General features: G+C 38.2%; 1 protein-coding gene across 2 annotated transcripts in view; it reads left to right on the top strand.

Moving 5' to 3' along the window:
- Positions 1–20,293, top strand: part of SKAP2 (src kinase associated phosphoprotein 2) — a 175,487-nt gene that overhangs the window by 138,829 nt on the left and 16,365 nt on the right. For both annotated transcript variants that reach the window (XM_019639956.1, XM_019639955.1), the window contains exon 10: positions 16,241–16,318. In XM_019639956.1, the coding sequence (XP_019495501.1) occupies positions 16,241–16,318 (78 nt within the window). The remainder of the gene's footprint in view (positions 1–16,240; positions 16,319–20,293) is intronic.

Below are 20,293 nucleotides of genomic sequence, written 5' to 3'. Positions count from 1 at the left end.
GATTTTACTCAGAACCTTCCTGGTTAGAAAGTGTATCATCCCGGTTACATGATATACTTGTGGGCTAGTTATAAAGATCACAGATGTTATGTATCTAAGGAAATGACACTACTGATTTAGGGTCAAAATTTTGAAGTTTCATTTTACCCCTGAATCTTATAAAGTTGCTGTTTTCGGAGGTCAAAAGTGGTAATATATTGGGAATTGCATGTGGTTCAAACTAATAGAAACAGTCGTGAGCAAAAGTATGACTTTGAGGAAACCATGGCTATTGATATAAATTGCATGATTATAATGAATGAGTTACGGAAACATTTCATCTAATGCTGGAAAGAGTTATTGTTGGACTTTTGATATAGAAATCAAATTAGAGTTTATATTTTTCACTTTTAAGAACACTAGTACAATAAAAAACATTATGTTTTATTTGTGTTTCTTGCTGGGTCTAACAAGTCTTACTTGTAAATTTTTGTGTAACTTTGGTGACATCTACTTTTAAAAAGCCTAACTGGATTGTGTTGACTCTTTTGGGTTTGTGAAGTGTGCCTATGATTTGTTTTGTTTTGATATTACTTTTCAATATATGAAAATACCCATGAGACGGGCTCCTGCTGAATTTTTGGTCACTATGTCGTCAGTGCTATGAGTGTACATTGTCAGTTGTTTAAACATTGTTGAATCCACTGTGGGCTGGCAAGAAGCATCTGGAAGCCAGACTTTTCCTGTGGACACATGCCAAGGAGCGTATTATATTTCCTCACTAAAGTGAACTCTATTGAGATAATTTTTCTTCTTGAGTTGTTTTAACCCAGAAATTATTTTCCAAAGCTAAGTGAGGATCATATGATAAAATTGTTTATAACTACCTGAATTCTCCAATAGCTGTTTGAGAATTACTTTTATTTAGCTGGAGTAGGTGTAAATAAGTTATGCAATTAAAGTACATTCCGATAATTAACATTATTCTCCTAATTAGACTGTTCAGGAAAGTTCATACGTCATCTCATGTATTCTCTTTAAATCAATGATTTACTCCAAGGAAGGACAATAAACACGGAATGACCCTTTAAGTACGATAGTTGGGCATGTCATTAAATTTACATGTGTGATTGCATTATTTAATTAGATGGAAATAAACCCTAAATTGCATTTTAATATATGCAATTATAGCAAAACATTTATGTTAACTAAAAATGCCAGGAAAAGTTTGTAAAATGTTATATTTAACTTTAAAAACTTGGGGCAGTTGTGGGTTGGGGATGAGAAGACAAGAATGCTTTGTCATCCTGGGACATAGGCCAGGGGTTGCCTTGGCACGCTGACCTGCCTGGACTCTAGGACCCTTGGGTGGCAGGGATTTATCTTTCCAGAGTAGATATGATTACTCCATCTGTGATTACACCCGGCTACCCCGGCACACTGCTGGGTGAGACCGTGAAAAAGTAAGCTCTGGCTGACCTGCCACGTACATTCAAAATACCCTGGCTCTTGTACATAAGAGTAGACATTTTGTTTATGTTGGCTTTATTTCTAGAATCTACTAAGAGACACTTTGCAAATGAGAGTTCAACCTTTCCTATTCAGGGGCCCAAACTGAGCAAGTGTGTTGTTTTTTTAAGATCAAATGTTTATTCTTATGTACTTTGAAGACCATCAAATACTATTTTGCAGGAACGAACCCCCAGACCTCCATCAAACAAACCTTGGGGGCCTAGCCTCCTCTTCTTCCCTTTGCAGGTTCTACCTTGCTTCTTCTTAGCAACTCCTCTCTACAGAAAGATCTACTTCTAGATCTTTCCTTTTCTAGGCACTGTAACATATTTGATCATGAATTTGTGTATCAAAAAAATACCTCTTCCCTTAGAATTGAAAATGTCTTGAAAACAGAATTCTGAAAGTCCGTGCAACAGCCCCTTAGGTACACGGAAATTTGGGCCATTCTTTCGTATTATATAAAGTGCTTTAATTTGCTGCATTTTTCATGTCTCACCGCAGTCAAGTCTGGTAAGGAGCTATAGCTGTCTTACTCAGGATTAATCAATCTTAGGCCCCTGGCTAGGACAGAAGCTGCTTTCGGCTCTGCTTGCTTCAGGGCTTGGCCTTCCTCTGTTTTTTCATCAGATTCAGTCTCTGAGAGGGAGGTGATGGGAGATGATTTTTCCATTTGCAAGCGGCCTTCCAACTGAAAGAAAAATGGAGGGGGCAGATGCCAAGCTTTTCCTTTTCTGTGGCCATTACAAACATGACTCTTCTCCTGTTTTTCTGCAGTGTACACTATTTTTCAAGGGAGCTACCTTTTTGTTTAGACTGTCAGAGTTAGCCAAGTTATTTATTCGTTGAAGAGTGTTAAACATAAAAGTATATGCCAACATGACATCATGAGTATTCGCTTTCTCATAGGTTGCGTGTTACGGCAATCGGTTAAAGTGCTGTTTAATTAATTAGCAAATACAGGAACAAGTGACCTATGCAAGGTCTTCCATCAAAAGGGAAGGGAAAATATAGCGCAGAACTTGGCCTCTGGAGCCAGAATCCTGGGTTCATCCTGACCCTACTTCTTATAGCTGTGTTATGCTGAACAAGTTCCTTAAATGTTTCTATGCCTCTGTTTCTTCATCTGTAAAATGGGAATAACAACAATACCTTCCTCATAGGGTTTTGAGGCTTGAATGAGATTTACGTGTATAGTGGCTTGCATGGTGCTTAGTACACAGTAAATACTCAGATGGTTATTATAATCACTGTGATTATAAATCTTCTGTGCACTGGGCATTGCATGGGCTGCTTCACCTCATTTTTTCCTCACACTGATTCTCTAAAGTGGATTTTGTATTTTCTGTTTTCCAGATTGAAAATTGAGGCTCAGAGAATTAAATTAGCTTGTCTATATTCGTACAGCCAGTAAAAGAAGGTAATAGGAACTTCTGGAATATGAATTTTATTTGCATTTCTGTAGTTCCATTGTATCTTTTGGGATTAATATGAGATTAACCTCCGCTTTACTAATTTCATTATAATTAATTTTACATTAGTATTATTTAGTTAGGTATACCTCTGTTTTGAAGCTTAAAAGGCAAGTGACATTTGAAGATACAATGTCCTAGTTAATTTACTTCAAATAATGATAAAACACAAACCATTTGAAACTTTAAAAGAAATCCTCAGATGATATGGCTCTAGGTTAGTCATTCTCAAAATGTGGTCCGAGGACCAGGAGCATGGGTGGGAACTTGTTAGAAATGCACATTCTTGGGCCCACCCCAAATCTACTGAATCAGAGACTCTATGGGTGGGGCCCAGCAATCAGGGTTTGAACAAACCCTCCAGGTGATTCCGATGCCTGCTAAAGTTTAAAACCCACTGCCCTAGGTAAACAGCACATCATGGAATTATGCCATGGATATTGATGTAGCTCATAATATCGAGTCCCAAACTGGAAGTTATGTATCGCAGAGGGAGTATGTGGTGGTAATAGAAAAATACAAGTGGGGCTGTTATTTGATAATTGCCCTATAAATATTAAATATCCAATACTGTGTGCTCAATCCCTTCCATTCCTTGAATTTAGGGCTTCTGAGCAGGTGGTAGTATTACTTTCAGGCACAGCCAATTGAACACAGATACTGAGTAACAGAGAGTGACTCTCCACCATCAGCTTCTCATGGCTGAGACACAGAGCCAGGGATCAGGACGGTTACTTTTTCTAGCATTTAGCAACTAGGAGTCTTCAACTAAGAGGAACTGACGCTAAGAATATGGAGAGAAAGAAAAAGCAATAAACAGTCATTACCAATGCACCTTTTTCTTTCTTCAAATACGGTTTAAACGTGGAAGTAGCATATTAAAAAAAAATGAGTGAGGCTGAAGGATATAGGAAATAAATAGGGAACCTGCTGCTATATCCAGATTTAATTGTGGAAAAAATTAGACAAAAGCAGTTGTCATCTTAGAATCCATCATAGCCAGCGAGGAGAAAACTGGCCTTCAGCCAAATATACTTGCCTGGACTTTAGGAAGCAGATTTCAGAAAATCCAGAGAAAGAATAGGTGCAAATGGATGGTATGAAATGCAAAAAAGTATTTAATAATACCATTTAATCTCAGATGATCCCAATGAGGAAAAAAGGGAGAGAAACTCAAATATGTGAATATTCTTGTGCTAGAATCTACCCAATGAATGCAATTTTTAAAAAGACATAGATTAACTATTAAAATGGCCAGATAACCAAAGAACATATGAAAATAGCTGCAATGTGTAAATTATGCTAAGTACAGCAGAAAGCGTACAACTGCAATGTGGGTTTTTTTGTTTTTTGTTTTTGAAATTTGCTAGGGGCAGTAATTCAGAGAAAAACAATTCAGTTTCTATTTTATTTGCTCCTTTTCTGTCAAGAATTTTCTTCCAACTGTTAAGATTGGTAAGAGGTAACAGAAGCCCAGGATGGGCAAAGAGATTCAAATAAAATACCTCGCTAGCCAAAATCCATTTCGTTTTCATTCAACAAACATTCATGGAAAATATTTTTTTGTTCCAGCCTGTGTTAGGCTGTGTAATATAAATACACCCTTGGGGAGTTCACACTTGGAGGAAAAGTAGACTCGGAGACAGACATTTAGAGTGCTCTATGAGAGGAATGATAAGGGAGGCCTGTACCGAGGCTGTGTGAGCACGAAGGGGAGAGTGGCCAGCTGCCTGGAGGGGTTTGGGGAAAGCATCTTAAATTGGGGGACATTTGAGCCATGTCTTCAAGATGAGTTTGTCTTTTGGCCCAGATAAGACTACATCCCAAGACAGCTTGTGAATGAAGTCATTGAACGGCTGTCACTGATTTTGAAGGAAACATGCAGAATGAAAGAGAGATGTTAGAAGTATGGAGTCTCTCAGTTGAATTGTGAACGTTTTAAAAAAAGAGTAGAAAGTGGTAGTATCTCAAGTTGGGTTCCCTGAAGCAGACCCTGAGACAGTTTTGTATGTAGATGTATCGGTGAATGATTGTGGAAGATACCCTCATGTGACAGTGAGGAAGGCAGAATTGGACCAGAGAAGCTGACCCATAATGCAGCTGCGACTGAGGCCTCAGCTGGGCTTGTTCAGGGAGCTGTGGGACCTGGATGATTCTTCAGGGTTGTGCCAAATTGAGGCAAAGGTGCATGTGTCCATATATCCCCACGCCAACTAATCATTGGCTCCAGGCTGCCCTCTGGGAGGGGTGTGACCTTGAGTGAGGCAATTTCCTGCAGCCAAGGGCAGTTCCTGGGAAAGGTCACAGCTGTGAGCCAGCAGCAATCTGAGTCCCCGCAGTTGGAAGACGGCTGTGTGGGCCCTGAAGAGGGCCTCTGGGTGGAACGCTGCGTCATCCTCTACAGGTGGATTCTGCAAGTTCTAGACAGTTGAGGGGCTTTGAAGGGGACTCCAGAGAAGCTACTAAAATAAGGCATCAAAGAGCCCTTTATACAATCTGAAAGATGAAATGATAATTGCTAGAACCAACATGGGTTCAAAGAAATGACAGACATACAACTGGGCATCAGTAAGGCATTTGGCCAGGACGCTCATAAAATCTTTATAGATAGAAAGACCATTAGATAACTGACCGCATAGCTGTGCCCAGAGGGTGGTGGTGAATTGATTTTGTGAATGCCTTAGAGCTTGATATTGTCTCAATATTGTCATTCCATCATATTCATCAGTGTCTTGGATGAAGATATACAGGCAGTGCTCTCCATAGACTTCAGTCATGGATCAAATCTAACAAGATGAAATATGATAGGAAAGCACACTTGCTCCAAAAATCTGTTGCACAAGGATGAAAAGGGAGAGATTTGGCTCCACTGCAAATGGGAAAAACACATAGGGATTTTGGTCAACAACTCAGTATGAGTCAACAGTGCAATGTAATTCATTCCTGAGATTGTGCTTTGGGAATATAAAATAATTATCAAACAGCGTTCTGGGTTAGCAGGATATTAATTTTTTCATGTTGTGGATCAACAATGTTTAGATATTTAACTAAACTACCCTAGGAAGTATAGGGCAATAATTCTCAAACTTTTTGGTCTCAGGAGCCATTTACAATCTTAAAAATTATTGAGAGCCCCCAAAAGCTTTTGTTTATGTGGGTTATGCCTCTCAGTATTTACTGTATTAGAAATTAAAGCAGAAATATTACACGTTTGTTAATAAATTAAAAAATCACAATGATAAACTCATTACATATGAATATAAGGCAGTTTTAGGGAAAATAGCTGTATTTCCTCAAAATATCAGTGAGATGAGTGGCGTGGTTTCCATTTTTACAGATCTCTTGAATATCTGTCTTAATACGAAACATTTAGATTCTCATATCTGCTTCTTTTATTCACTCTCGTGGTATGTTGTTTTGATTTAAGTACAATCAGCATATGAATAAAAACCAGCCTCATACAGATATATAGGAAAAGGGAACTATTGTAATAGTCCTTGCAGGCAATTGTGGATATTCTTTGATACTATGCTCAGATTTGACAAGTGGTAGTTAAATGTTAGTTGCAACGTGGGATCGATGAACTGCTCATACTCTGTTACATTAAAATTCATGGGTCTGAATTGTACTTGGAATGGGTCTTCAACCCTTGTGTGGTGTTGTAACTCATACATCAGTCAGTTGGAAAATACTGGTTCACTACTGTGCATCACTTCCAAATATTGACACAATTTTGATACGATTAAAAAAACACATTCCTTAATATCACCACCAATCTCATTAGAAAAGTCTTTAAATACTGAGGAGCTCTCAAGCTTACAGCAGAAGATATAAGTTTTCTAACATTCTAATTTTTGCTTGAAAGCTCAAATTTGATCATTGGCAATAAATAACTGTTCGTTGTTTTCTTTGAAATAAGAAGCTCACTTAGTTCATTTCTGAGAAAATGTGTGTCAAGTTCCCAAGTCTGCGGCGCATAGTTTGTCTGTCAGTCATTCTTTCGAGTGAAAACGGTGTTCCCTGGAAAAAGCTGCTGGTTCAGCTTGCCCGTCAGCCTCTGCACATCTGGAAATGCAGCAGAAATGCTTTATGCTTTCTTCCCATTTTGTCACACAGAATACTAAAAAGCCATGTACTCAAGGTTACTGTGAACTGAAAATAATTTTGACTGCTTTCTCAAGGACATTCTTCGGTGAGACTGGCCTGTTTGTTTTTAATACTCCTGCAAGGCAGTGAACAATGCAGTGACAGCTTGGTGCCACACTGTGTTGATTTATGCTCAAGTGTCAGCAGTTTACCCACCATCGCGTTGCAGCATCAGTGCAAATGTTAACACAACGAAAAAGGCAAATGTCTTAATTTTATTATGAAAACAGTTTTGACCTCATAGACCCTCCAGCCCCTCAAAGGGCCTTGGAGACCACGGAAGGGACATGGAACCAACAGGCGACGGTTCCTCTTGTGGGTCTATGTTTTCTCTTTTTTGGATCTTGAAAATGAGGTTCAGGTAGTCTGCCTGTGAATGGGACGAGTGTATTTGCATAAACAAATGGCGGAAACAAGAGCCAACGCCTATAACAAGTGCTCTCTGCATCTGTGTGTCTACTTTTCCCCTAGGGTTCTAATAGTCAATTGTAGATCCTTATAAAACAGCCGCGTTCCAATGAAATGATCTTAACACAAACCTATTTATCATTAGGTATTTTTTTTAACAGATTAAGCTTTAAAAAAAACCCAAATCTAAGTTGAGATGAAATATTTAACTTTCTAAAAAATGGATTCAAAATTATAATGAAATACATATACATTTAGGATAGTCTTATTAAAAATGAGAATAAAGAAAACCCAGACACTGGATACAGGTGGTCTGGAAGGAGATGTCGGTTGTGGTTATGGACAGGTCTTGGATGACTTGAAAACATTTTTATTTGTTGCGTATCTTTATTTTCTGACTTCCAAAAATGAACAGATAACTGTTTTTGTAACAAGACTAATAAGAAAACGGTTCATTTAAATTTTAAATAAAGAACTTATATGTAGCAAACTATAATTGAACCAGAATTCCAGGGCCAGACAGCAGTTACTATAATTGAGAAATAATTTCATTTGGACCTTCTTGGGTTAAATGAATTTTAATGTTGCAGAATTTATCATACATTTTAATTAAAAAAACGAAAAATTTGTGCATTATAGAATACTTAGAAGAATTTCATATTATAGCCTACGGGGAAGATAATACCCTGGGACAAGAAGGAGCCACGTTTCATAATTTCCCCTCATCTCGTCATCCTTAGGAGTCTGATCAGCGTCTGACTCACAGTGGCTTCTGACAGAATCAAAACCCGATTTTTAACCCATGTACTTGCCTCGCCTGCTATAGTTGCCTCAGGTGATCAAGTCTATCTAAGCCACTCCTGAAGAAAGAAGTACAGTGCAGCTGCAGACTTTTTCTGCAGTGCAAAGTGAGAAGAGCAGGGTCCAAGCTGCATGACCTTGGTCCAGTCACTCAACACCCCCAGTCTGGGTCCCCTTTAATGAAAGAAGGAAGTTGAACCAGATTATTGTTAAGGTTTCTTTCCCTTCTGAGTTTTCCCGCTTTTCCATTTGTCAAATGAGATCCTTGCTTGAATTTGCGTTCCCCGCCCCCCCCCCCCCCCCCCCCCAGTATCCTAGCCATGATGTGAACAAGTTTAATGTTTGGGAAAAATAATTGTTTTTGCATTTTCAGATTTGTGTATAAATTATTAATTTTAATATCATAGTGTAGAAATGTGCTACAATCTAATGGCATTTCTTTGTGCTTTTGAAGTGCCGTGATAACCTTTTACTATGAAGCCCTCTAAGAGTAGAATGTCAAAGTTGGAAATTAGATTGTATGATTGAACAACTATTGCTTATTTTGTTGCCTTTTATATCACATTAACCTTCTTGGTTGCTAAATTAATAAATGGTTGCAAAACACCTAGCTCCTAAGGTAATGAACTTGGTAGTACAAACCAATTGTGCCCTTTTTACCCCTTGAGAAAACTGATTATCTCATTGTTCTCCCCAAATCCTGTTCAAAGTGCTATGGAATAGGCATTCTTTGTACTTTACAAAGATGACACTGAGAATTAGAAACAGTGTCAAGTTTACGTGAGTAACTAGAAATTTAGCAGGAGTTTGTCCTAATTTCCAGAAGAGTAAACATGACTCCAGATGTGCTCTTTCAGTCATCCCATTATCTTTCTGTTCATTTGGAAGTCCCTATAATACTAAAAGGCACATGCTTCTATCTTTATAAAAGCATATCTTTTATTGCTGTAAAATATATGTCTGTCTATTAAATAGATGCAAAAATTCTTTAGAAGTGTCCTGTTTTAAATTATTATAGCAGTAGTACTATATTCATAGACTACTAGTATATAGTAGTAGTATATTCATAGGCCCTCAAGGAGCTCACTTTTCCTCATTGTCATAATTTTGAATTCCCTTGCTCACACCCCTTTGACTGTACGCTTCCACTTCCCTAACGCTTCCACCAGCTTCATAGCTTGCCCCAGGTATGAGAGAGGAGAGGGGTGAGGTGCCATTTGTGTAAATCCTTCCTGCATTTCTCCCTCTTCTACATCGCACTGTTAGGTCTAGCCAGAGGTGTCTTCGGGTCCCCATCCCGCCTGCTCCATTTTCTCCCACTCAGGAGCAGCTTGCTTGCAACACCGGGGAGCCCGAACCTTTGACGAAATGTGCAGGACAGCCTGTTGCCCTGAAATGTCGGTGAGCTTCTTTCAGATCTTTGTTTGCAGGAAAACTCATCTTTACCGTCTACGTTTAAACATGTTTTCCTTAATGAAATTAAGTGAGAAAGAAAAGCTGGCTGGCCTGGAAATAAATCCATTTGCAATTATGAGTTGCATTAGCGACCTTTACCAAGCACCAAACGCTGCGTGCTGGCTTTAGGGGCAGTTGCGTGTGTGCAATGTTCCAGGTGGGGAGGAAGAGCTGGGAGAATAGAAAGGAGAAGATGCAGGTTTGGGGCATCCCAACATGGAATTCCGTTTTTAAATCATCACTAAATGACCACTTAACCTAAGCTGTACCTCAAATGCAGTGCTGTGGTAGGATAGGACTTACCCACTTATGTGAAAATGTTTCCCAAGTCCATGAACAGCCAGTATTCAAATGAAATTTTAGAAAACAATCCATCTACAAACTGAAGATTTTAATGAAAATCCGGGACGTGGCACTATGGCTTTAGAGCTGGGGCTTTAGAGGCATGTGCTAAAATTGAAATCCCGGCTATTGTTCTAACTGGATATGTGAACCTGAACAAGTTATTCAAGCTCTGCCAATTTCATTTTTGCATCCATAAAATGATGCTAAAGGTACCTATTATTACCTTAACAATAGAATTGTTACAAGGATCTAGTTATATAATGGATATACATGCATATAGTGTGAACATTTAAGCAATAAAGATTAACTTGAGACAAATATGTAGTCACATTATCAAATGGATTCTGGACAGATAGGGCTCTAAACCCAAGTTTTATTTCAGAACATAACTGTTGATGCTGTGTTTTATGTCTCTAAAAATACATTCCAATTCAGCTAAGCTCTTTTCTAAAGGTATTTAGTGAGAAAAGTAATCATTGTGTGAGTCAGATTTTTCTTCCTTTTTTTAAGTTTTCTCTGCCAAGTTTTATTTTTATTTAAAAACATTTTTTATTAGCTTCAGTGTACAAAACAACCTAATGATTAGACATTTACACCCCTCACAGAGTTCAAAGATTTTTCTTATGTTGCCGTCCTCTTCCCCCTGGAAGACATGATAAAATCAATCTCAGCCCTGATGTGAACATCACACACCCTGTTTTGGTGCTGACGCATTGTCCTTAGCCTTTTTCAAGCAATGTCAGTTACATGTACCATTTGCCTATCACTTTCCTGGTTTTTTTTTTTTTTTTGTCATTTATCCTTAAAAAAAGAACATTAGTAAACCAGAAATAGCCATTTTGTAAAACCTGTATAGCTAGACAGATTTGTGATACTTATTAGGGTAATAATCCATCTGTTATGGAACTGGATCAATTTGTAAATTAAATTGATTAATCGAGCAGGAAAAAATAAGGTCTTGACTTTTTCCCACAGTAAGCGTTTCCTCAAATAGTCGTCATCCTAAAAAGATTTGGAAAGACTCAATTCTCCACCATTCTTCCTCTCTTTACTCAGCTCAGAAAGAAGGCTCAATGTCTATTAAAAAGAAGAGTGAGAGTGGAATTTAAGCTTTTGGATTCTTTCGGGTCTGACTGCTCCTGGAAGTTTCATTTTTTTGATAGGGTTTAATGTTAAAACCTTTCAGTGCCTACCAGGACATTTCTGATACTCATCGATTAGTTCAGTAAAGGTGTAACTATATTTGAATTATCTTCTTCAATGAGTTTACACTTTACTGTTATTTCATCTTGTCTGATCAAAAAAATCTCCTGATGATTCTTCTAACAATGTGTGATTGGAATAATAACTTCACACGTTGAAGAGTTTTGTGCTGCAGCTGAGAGGCATGTAAATACAAGCTGCTTATTTGCAAGAAGCTTCCAGATTTCCAATATGATTGCTATGGAAACCACATAATGAAAACCTTATAACCATCTGTGTGGTTTGATGGATTTACTGCATAGCTGAGCTGTTTTTGTTTACTGTTATTAAAATGTTGAATGGAATATAATAGCCCACAAACATTGACTATTTGAGGTATTAATTAGTATTGTATAATGACATTGTGCTTCAACACCAAAATAAAATATGTTTAATAATAAACCTATATAAAACAATAATATGTGTATATTTCTAATATATTGTGAAGGTGATCATTGCCTAGAATTTGAGTCACTTGTCCTTATATATTTTTTGAGTGGTGTGGACAGGTTTGCTCTGTTAATAAATGAATATGGTAAGGATATATTTTCGTGATTTTAGACTCCCATTTTCAGGGTTTTTTAAAATAATTTTTTAAATTTTTCAATTATAGTTAATATATAATAGCATACTAGTTTCAGGTATACAATATAGTGATTAGACATTTATATACTTTACGAAGTGATTGCCCTGATAAATCCAATACCCATCTGACACTATACATAGTTATTACAATATTATGGACTATATTCCCTATGCTGTACTTTACATCCCCGTGACTGTTTTGTAACTACCAATCTGTACTTCTTATCCCTTCCCCCTTTTTACCCACCTCCTCACCCCTATCTGGTAACCATCAATTCGTTTTCTGTATCTGTGAGTTTGTTTTATTTGTTTGTTTATGTTGTTTTCTAGATTCTACATATAAGTGAAATCATATGGTATTTGTCTTTTTCTGTCTAACTTATTTCACTTAGCATAATACCCTCTAGGTCCATCCATGTTGTTGCAAATGGTAAGATTTCATTCTTTTTTATGGCTGAGTAACATTCCACTGTATGTGTATGTACCCCTTCTTTATCCATTCATCTATTGATGGACACTTAGGTTGCTTCCATATCTTGGGTGTTGTAAACAATGCTGCAGTGAACATACAGATTCAAATGTGTCTTTTCAAATTAGTGTTTTGGGTTTCTTCAGATAAATACCCAGAAGTGGCAATACTGGGTCCTTCTTTGTCGCTTGGTTATAAAGTCTATTTTGTCTGGTATAAGTATTGCTACCTAAGCCTTTTTTTTTTTCATTTCCGTTTTCATGAAATATCTTTTTCCATCCCTCTACTTTCAGTCTGTACATGTCTTTTATTCTGAAATGAGTCTCTTGTTGGCAGCATATGTAAGGGTCTTCGTCTCCTTTCGCTTTTTCTTGTCTAGGAAGCTCTTTATCTGTTCTTCAATTCTAGATGACAGCTTTGCTGGGTGGAGTAATCTTGGTTGTGGGTCCTTGCTTTTCATCACTTCGAATATTTTGTGCCAATCCCTTCTGGCCTGCAACGTTTCTGCTGAGAAATCAGCTGACAGCCTTAGGGGTGCTCCCTTGTAGGTAACTAACTGCTTTTCTCTTGCTACTTTTAAGATTTCCTCTTTGTCTTTAACCTTTGGCATTTTAATTATGATGTGTCTTGGTGTCACTCAGTATTCACTGAATATCTTTGTTGTATCATATTCAAGATTCAGCCTGAGTTGTTTTTCCTAAGATTACACACACACACACACACACACACACACACACGCACGCACGCACGCACGCACGCACGCACAGATTTGATTTGTTGTCTTTTATATGGAAGCTGTTTGTATTGTTAGTTCAAGATAAAATGAGTTGTTTGAATATTGTCAAGAAAAAATTGATGTATGAAACGCAGAAAGATTTGGCCTAAAAATATCAGTACTAGGTTTGAAATGGAGAAAGGAAATGTTTTTAATGAGCATCTCATCCTCTGAAATACTGCTTATTAAGCATCTCATAGGGATTTCAATTTGGATACTTCACAGTAAATATTGATTCTTAAGTAAAAATTTTTAATTTCATTCTGGTAATTTAAGAATAGACTGTGTACATTATAGGCACTTAAATTTTAATAAAATAATAAATTCATAGTAATAACTTTCTCTAAATTCATTGTTAACTTTGGCAAGAATAGAGTTTTTCCATTTAGTTATTGTAATTAGTTTTTGTGTTATCTTGAGACTGACTTTGAGTAGTGAGTCTAAATCTCATAGTCTCTTCCTAAGAACCAAACTGTGCTTTCTAGATTGATGTGGTTATGGCTTTTGACTCAAGGACAAGTGCCCTTAACTATTTTTGAATTTACTCTTTACTCTTGAATTTGTGACCAAATTGTAAGAGAGGGTGTGTTGGGGAAAGAGCAAGTGTGAAAAGTAAGGAAAGCTTTCTCCTTCACCTTTACAAAAATTAACTATCTGTAAAATTAGTAGGTTAGACTAAGTGACTGCAGATGTCCCTAATACCTTTAACAATTATATGAAAACTATTAACCCATGTATGATAACTAGTCCTTGAGGTTTGGCATAAGTGAGATGACTGTTGTTGGAGAGAAAAAGAGACAGGATTTAATATTAGACGTTTTATTATTCCTATGTATTAATTACTGTTTGACTGAACCATATGAAATTGCCAATGTTAGGTTCAACTTAATATGTATATGTATAAAGTACCAAATATTTTCAGCTGTTCCTTATATTCGAGCTTTCGTTATTTTGTTTGAATTGAGTTACAAAAATTCAAAACAGTTATATTTGTCTTTATAAGTTACAGCACCTCGCAAGCTTTATTGAAATGCTGGTTTTTATTAACCACCACTTTAAAGTTTGCATGAGACTTCTAAATGTAAATGTACATCTGCAGTCCTGACCGCTCTACCAAGCTTGCCAGTTGCCCCTGGAGATTTCCTGAGTAGCCCCACCAGTATATTAAATGTCTCATGTCAGAAACACAGCACCTTGTGTTTCCTCAGCAAAATAGCTTATCTTGCTATTCTCTTTTTAGTAATGATGTTCCTATTTCTCAGTTAAATAAGCTCAAAACCTCAGTCATCCTTGGTTGATTTCCCCCATTCCTCCCCCGCTTAGCCTTCCACATCCAGTCCGGCACAGAGTTTATCAGTTCTAGTTCCTTCAGTTCTCATAGGCATCTCCTTTCCATTTCCGCTGCCCCTGCGGTTCAGGACTTCCTTCCCGGTAGCCAGGCTCCCAGTGGTCCTTGTCCTCACGCCCCTCCTCTAGGATCTGACACAATGGGATCAGATGACCGCTCCTCAGCCATAGTTTCTGCCCTGCCCTTTCTCTGCTCAAAAGTCTTCTGGGACTCGTGGTGCTTACCAAAGGAAAGTCTAAAGTCACAGCAGGCCCTTCACCAATGGGCGCCACCTACCAGCATTATCTCCCATCCCTCTCTTCACCTCTGAGTACCACGTTTTTTAGCCAAAGCGAATATGACGGTGTCTTGTTTTTTTCTTCATGCGTCTCCCTCTGGAAATTTTCTGCTTCCCATCTCTCCTTATTCAGATTCTCTCCTTCCCTCAGCGCCTTCATGCTGTTCCCCTGTTGGACGGTTTCTTCTCTGCTGCCCTTCAGGTCCTCACATGTCAGGTTTTATGGCCTTATCCCATTTTCCTTTAGATCCTGCCTCTGTCCCCTTCAGGCTTTCAGCTTCCTGAAGGCAGAAGCTTTCTACTCTCCTTGTCTACCTGGTAGAATCTCTCTCACTTACAGGTATTATAGTTAATACTTAATGACGATATATTGGTTGGATTATTTAATCGTCATAATTGCTCTATTTATATATTTTGGTTATTTTTATTTACAGTTTTGGATTTTCTTGAAATTATGATTCTTCTTGAAGCAGTTTTTCTTTGGAATGCCATTTCGTTCATATGTCCTGCCTTAAATATTTCTAAATTGTATATAAATCCTTAGGTGATGAAAGTGGTAGTGTAATAAATGTTTCTTTGATGTAAAAGGATTAAATAGTCTACTGACTCTGTTTAAAACTTCTCTCATTTACTCTTACCATATTTCTTCCTGTAACTTGGGGGAAGGAATGCGATGGGAGAGTGTGCAAATAATATAGTTAAGGTACTGAATATATGCAGGATAAAGAACATGGACTTTGTAATCACAAACCTAAGTTTGAATGAAAAAGATCGGAAATTTCTTTACTTTTTTGAGTCTCAATTTACTCATCTGTAAAATGAGGATTTAAAAATTATTTACTTATGAAATCTTAAAATCTGCTGTAGTGCAGGACACATAGTAGGTCCTCAGTATAATCTGGGGGTGTGTGTGATTATCTTAAAGGGTGAGGATCCTCCTAGTGTCCTCCTGTGAAGATCAAGTGAGAAAGCTTATGACGTCTCTGATAATAAAAGACTTAGAGGTATTTTTATATCACACATTTCTCCTTGCTGTGCTGATGCTTCAGGGACTATGGTTTTATGATCTGTGGTGCTCCTGCCTCAGTATAATGCAGGTGAGGTGTCCTTTTACTGGATCTCAGGGCTTTTCTGGATGAAAAACCCAGAAAAGTTTTTATAAGTATTTAAAACAACGTATGCGAAGCACTAGTACGTATCTTAAGTTTATTAAGCCAGCTGATAAGGTTGCTATTTGGAAATTGCTAGAGGTTTACTTGTTCAGCTTTAGATTATGGAAAACGCAATGTGAATGTTGGTGGGTTCCTTCTTTGCAAAGGACAATTTCTGTGTTCCACGCTTTGAGCTTTGCTCTCAGGAGGGCATGAGGGCTGTATTGTTATCCCTGAGAAACCCCTTCAGCACGCTGTTTGTTGTTTATTTACAGAAGAGGAAGAGGACAGTGCCCCCGCCAAAGTGGAGGAACACAGGAAGATGAGTCAGGACAGTGCTTATCACACCACAGGTAACGGGTTGTGTAGCGCCCTGGGAAAGCTTCTCTCGCTTTTGTTCACTTCCTTTTAGTTGCTTTCTCACCGTGCTCTAAAGGCGTTTGCACTGCTCCTTCGGTCTGGATATCTTTTGGCTGGTAAGCTGCTTAGTCCAATTTAGGATGCATGAAAACCACTTGAGAAGGATTTATAAAGTAAGCCAATTTATACAAGGTATTCCTTCCTGAATTACTTTGTAATGACTCAATTAGCTTTCATTTCTGCACAAAGGAGATTTAGTTGCATAAATTAGCTTATCATCATTGAGGAAGTGTCACTGCTAAAGGACAGTTTATAGATACAACATGCAGTTGCTGTCAAACCTATAAGAATGTAATATAGACATCTGTGTATACTTTGTGCTTGAGCAGGAAAGACTTCTGCCATTCAGAGACTAACAGGGGACAACAAGTTGCCCAGGGGACGGGCAATGTAGACATCTCTGAAAAGGTCAACTTGACACAGGCTCTGACAATCGACCCACAGCTCTGTCTTCTTTGATAAAAATCAGATAAACTTAAGGCCGCTAATTGATCTGCAGCCTGTTTAAATGTTGGCCATGCATATCTTCATTGCATATGATTAACACGGAAAGCAAATGAATTGGGTAAGAAATGCCAGGGTCCAGTGACAGCAGCTTACACATTGGAAAAGGACACTGGTGGCCTAGAAGGCTGGGCAGGATATCCCCACTATCCATTTCCCCTTGGCACATGGCCCCAAGTGCTAATTAGGCCTTAGACTGGAAAAACAGCCACACAGGCTATGCACGGAATCACATGACACGGGCAGCTTTTCTTGCTGGTTGTTATTTGGAAATAGCAAGAGATAAACCCTATCTGGGCTGCAAGCATGGGGTTGGTTTTGATAAACTAGCCATGATTTTACATGGAAAGAAGAGAAAGACTGCCGCCTTATCGGGACTTTACACCTCTTCACAGCCGCGTGTCAGCTGGGGCGAGGTCTGCCACATCACCCCATGTCCTGCAAAGAGCTGTAGTTGAGGGTCACCTTCCCTTCTCTGATATGTCCATACATCATTCTTGCGAGCTGTCAGAGGCAGGGCGGACAAGAAGTGTGTGTTCAGGAAGTAGCTTTCCAGAGCCCTTCCTACTGTGACATGTGGAAAGGAAACGGAGGCCCGATTTCCGGACCTGAACAGGAAAGCAGGAGCAGGTTGCTGCAGAAGGGTTTGGTTTGCTTTTTTCAGAAAGGAAGTGAGGACGAAGTCATTCGATGTTCGCTCTCAGGCCCTGTAATATGCAGCCATAAAACACGACGGCTGAGGGAAACCTTGAGGACGATATTTGGTAGTAATTTAAGAATATAGGTTTTATTACGTATCATAAAGCTTCTGCAAAAGCACATAGTTTTCTTTCTTTTTTGAAATTTCAATGCAGGTGTAGAAGATAGACATGTTTAGTTATTCTTTCCACAAATGTAAGTATTTTGGCTTACAGCAGTTCTATTTTTCAAAAACCCTTTTATAGTAACTATCTCCTACTAAGTTTTTTGCCTTTGAGGGAAGGGGGAAAAAAATCCGTTTTTCCTCAGAGGAATGCAGTAAGTAGACCTAGCTTTTCATGCAATAGCTATAAATTAGCACTGCAATAATTCTTATCTTTAGTGACATGAAATTCTTTTCAAGCAACAGTTTTAATGCTTTTGCATAGCAGTGACCTTTGCTCTCGCTAGGCTGTCAAAGATGTAACACTAGAAGTTTGTTTGCGGTACAGGGCAGTGAATTGACAAGGGTATTACTATCTTGCTGAGCATCACATGATGTGAACTTCTAACCTTACTCAAGAATGTTATATATTTTTCATATTGGCTGATTTTCCTAAAAAAGAAAAAAAAATCAGACCATTGTAAAACGCATAAGCAAAAACAAAATTCGTCTTGTATTTCTTACAAGTTCTTTCATGTTCAAGTTTATATAGCTTGCATATATTTATTTTATATATAGTAAGGATTCCATTTGACTTTTTTTAACATCGTATATATAATATGCTTACCTTTCTAGAATAGTTTTTAAACTGTAATACTATCCAAGGAGAGATTCTCCATGATCTTATTATTTTACATTTCATTGATGGTCATATTTTTTAAAAAAACCTTTTCATTTTTGCAAAACTATCGCCAATGTTTAGTTTCTACTTTTGTAGTAATTTTGTTGTTATTGCCCAAAGATCTGTTTTTGTATTTTTTAAAAAGCAGTAGCAAGTACGTTGCTTAAATCCTTCGCAGGCTGGCTAATTTACAATGTTCTTTTTTTCTTTCTTTCTTTCTTTTTTTTTTTTTTAACCATTCATGCCTCTCAGGGCAAGAAACATAATGAGGTGATTTTTCTTTTTTTCTTTTTTTTTTGTTTGTAATTTTTGGAAACATAGACCATGATGTGGCTAGAAAAGACAAATTATTCCATGCGGTAGAGACAACTAAACAGACTTAATTTGTACTCAAAATGTATGCTTGTCTGTGGTTTATGACATTATGCTCTGTCCAATGTTCTGCTGTTGTTTTTTAAAATCATATCTCATGTGAATTATTTTTCAGTGTATAGGTGAACAGTGTTAACTTCTGTGAACCCACAGTGCTTCTGAGGGTATATCTAGGTGTATATTTAGCCGCCCTTAAATTTTTACAAAGTAAACCAGAGGAGCGTGCTGCTCTCTAAGGGGAAATGAATTCCTAATTTTTACGTCCAGAATTTAAACCAAGAATCTTAACATTACTTTCCTGAGGCCATAAACATACTGCCAGGTTTTCTCCCTAGTTGGGATTTTTCTACTTTGTAAGTCATACTGAAGCTAAAATTGATAGCATAGTAAACTGTATGTACATGTAGCCATGTGACATTAGTAACTTACTATTCTTTAACAGAGCTCACATGCAGGACACAGGAATAAGGTTGGTCTTTGGATAACATCATCATCAAGGTTATAGAAAGCACAGTAGAAAATGCCTCTTTCTCCCAGTATTACTAAATCGCCAGCTCTGTTGCCTTTTGCGGCAGTGAGATTTAATGAAATGCTCATGAAGCACAGCTAGGGAGAGATGCATCTTGCACACTGGGGGGGGGGTAGGGGCGGGGGGCGGGCGTCTCTCTGCCCCTTGTGTGCTCCTGGGACTCCCATTAGTGTTAATGGGAGTTTCTCCAAGTGCATCGAGCGGAAGAGAGACCCCAAAGTGATAAGGATGATTATGTGTTAGAAATCATCATCTACTTTCCTTCCTTCTCCCCACCCCCCACCCCTCCACCTCTTGAGACTCTGTTGAATGAAAAACTGTTGTGAGAAAATCTGAAAAAGGGAAGAGCAGGCAGCAGGCTGGATGGCTGAGGAAGCTATGGGGACGCTATAGCCAAGCCACAACTTCTGCTCAAGTTTTTAGCCCAAGTTTTGTTTCTTCAACCTTTTTTTAGATCCAGCCTAAGGCAGAGCGGCAGGGGGAACACACAGGAGCCTGGACTGGGGAAACCAGCTCCTTAGATCCTGGCCGGTGACTGTGGGGGAGGGCCTTGCATGTGAAATGATGTCATCCTCTCTTTGCTCTAATTCCTTGACTTTTAAACTGACACTGACGGACTGCATGGGGCACAACATTTGACCCATTTAGCAGTTGATTTAATCTGACTAGGATGTTTCAACTTCTAAATCTCTATTTGTCTAAATAAGTGGTTTTTAAAGGAAATCAGTCACTTTATTATTAAGTAATTTTTTTCTAAAAAAAAAAATTGACAATGTTTGGAGAGATCTGTCCAGCCAGAGTGCCCTCTAGTGTCCATTTATAGAATTGACTTAATATTATGCTTTGGGGGGAAAAAAACGTAATGAAGGGTGGCCATGAGCGTTGTTAGCTCTTGGTTGGATTCCCAGGCTGTGCACATCCCTGCTGGTATCAGTGATGAGTGCTCAAATGCTAGAGTGGAGAAGCCAATAAGATGTCAC

Source organism: Hipposideros armiger, unplaced genomic scaffold (genome assembly GCF_001890085.2).
Source record: "Hipposideros armiger isolate ML-2016 unplaced genomic scaffold, ASM189008v1 scaffold_47, whole genome shotgun sequence".
Classification (NCBI taxonomy): domain Eukaryota; kingdom Metazoa; phylum Chordata; class Mammalia; order Chiroptera; family Hipposideridae; genus Hipposideros; species Hipposideros armiger.
The sequence above is the reverse complement of the archived record's forward strand: the minus strand, read 5'-3'. Positions and strand labels throughout refer to the sequence as shown.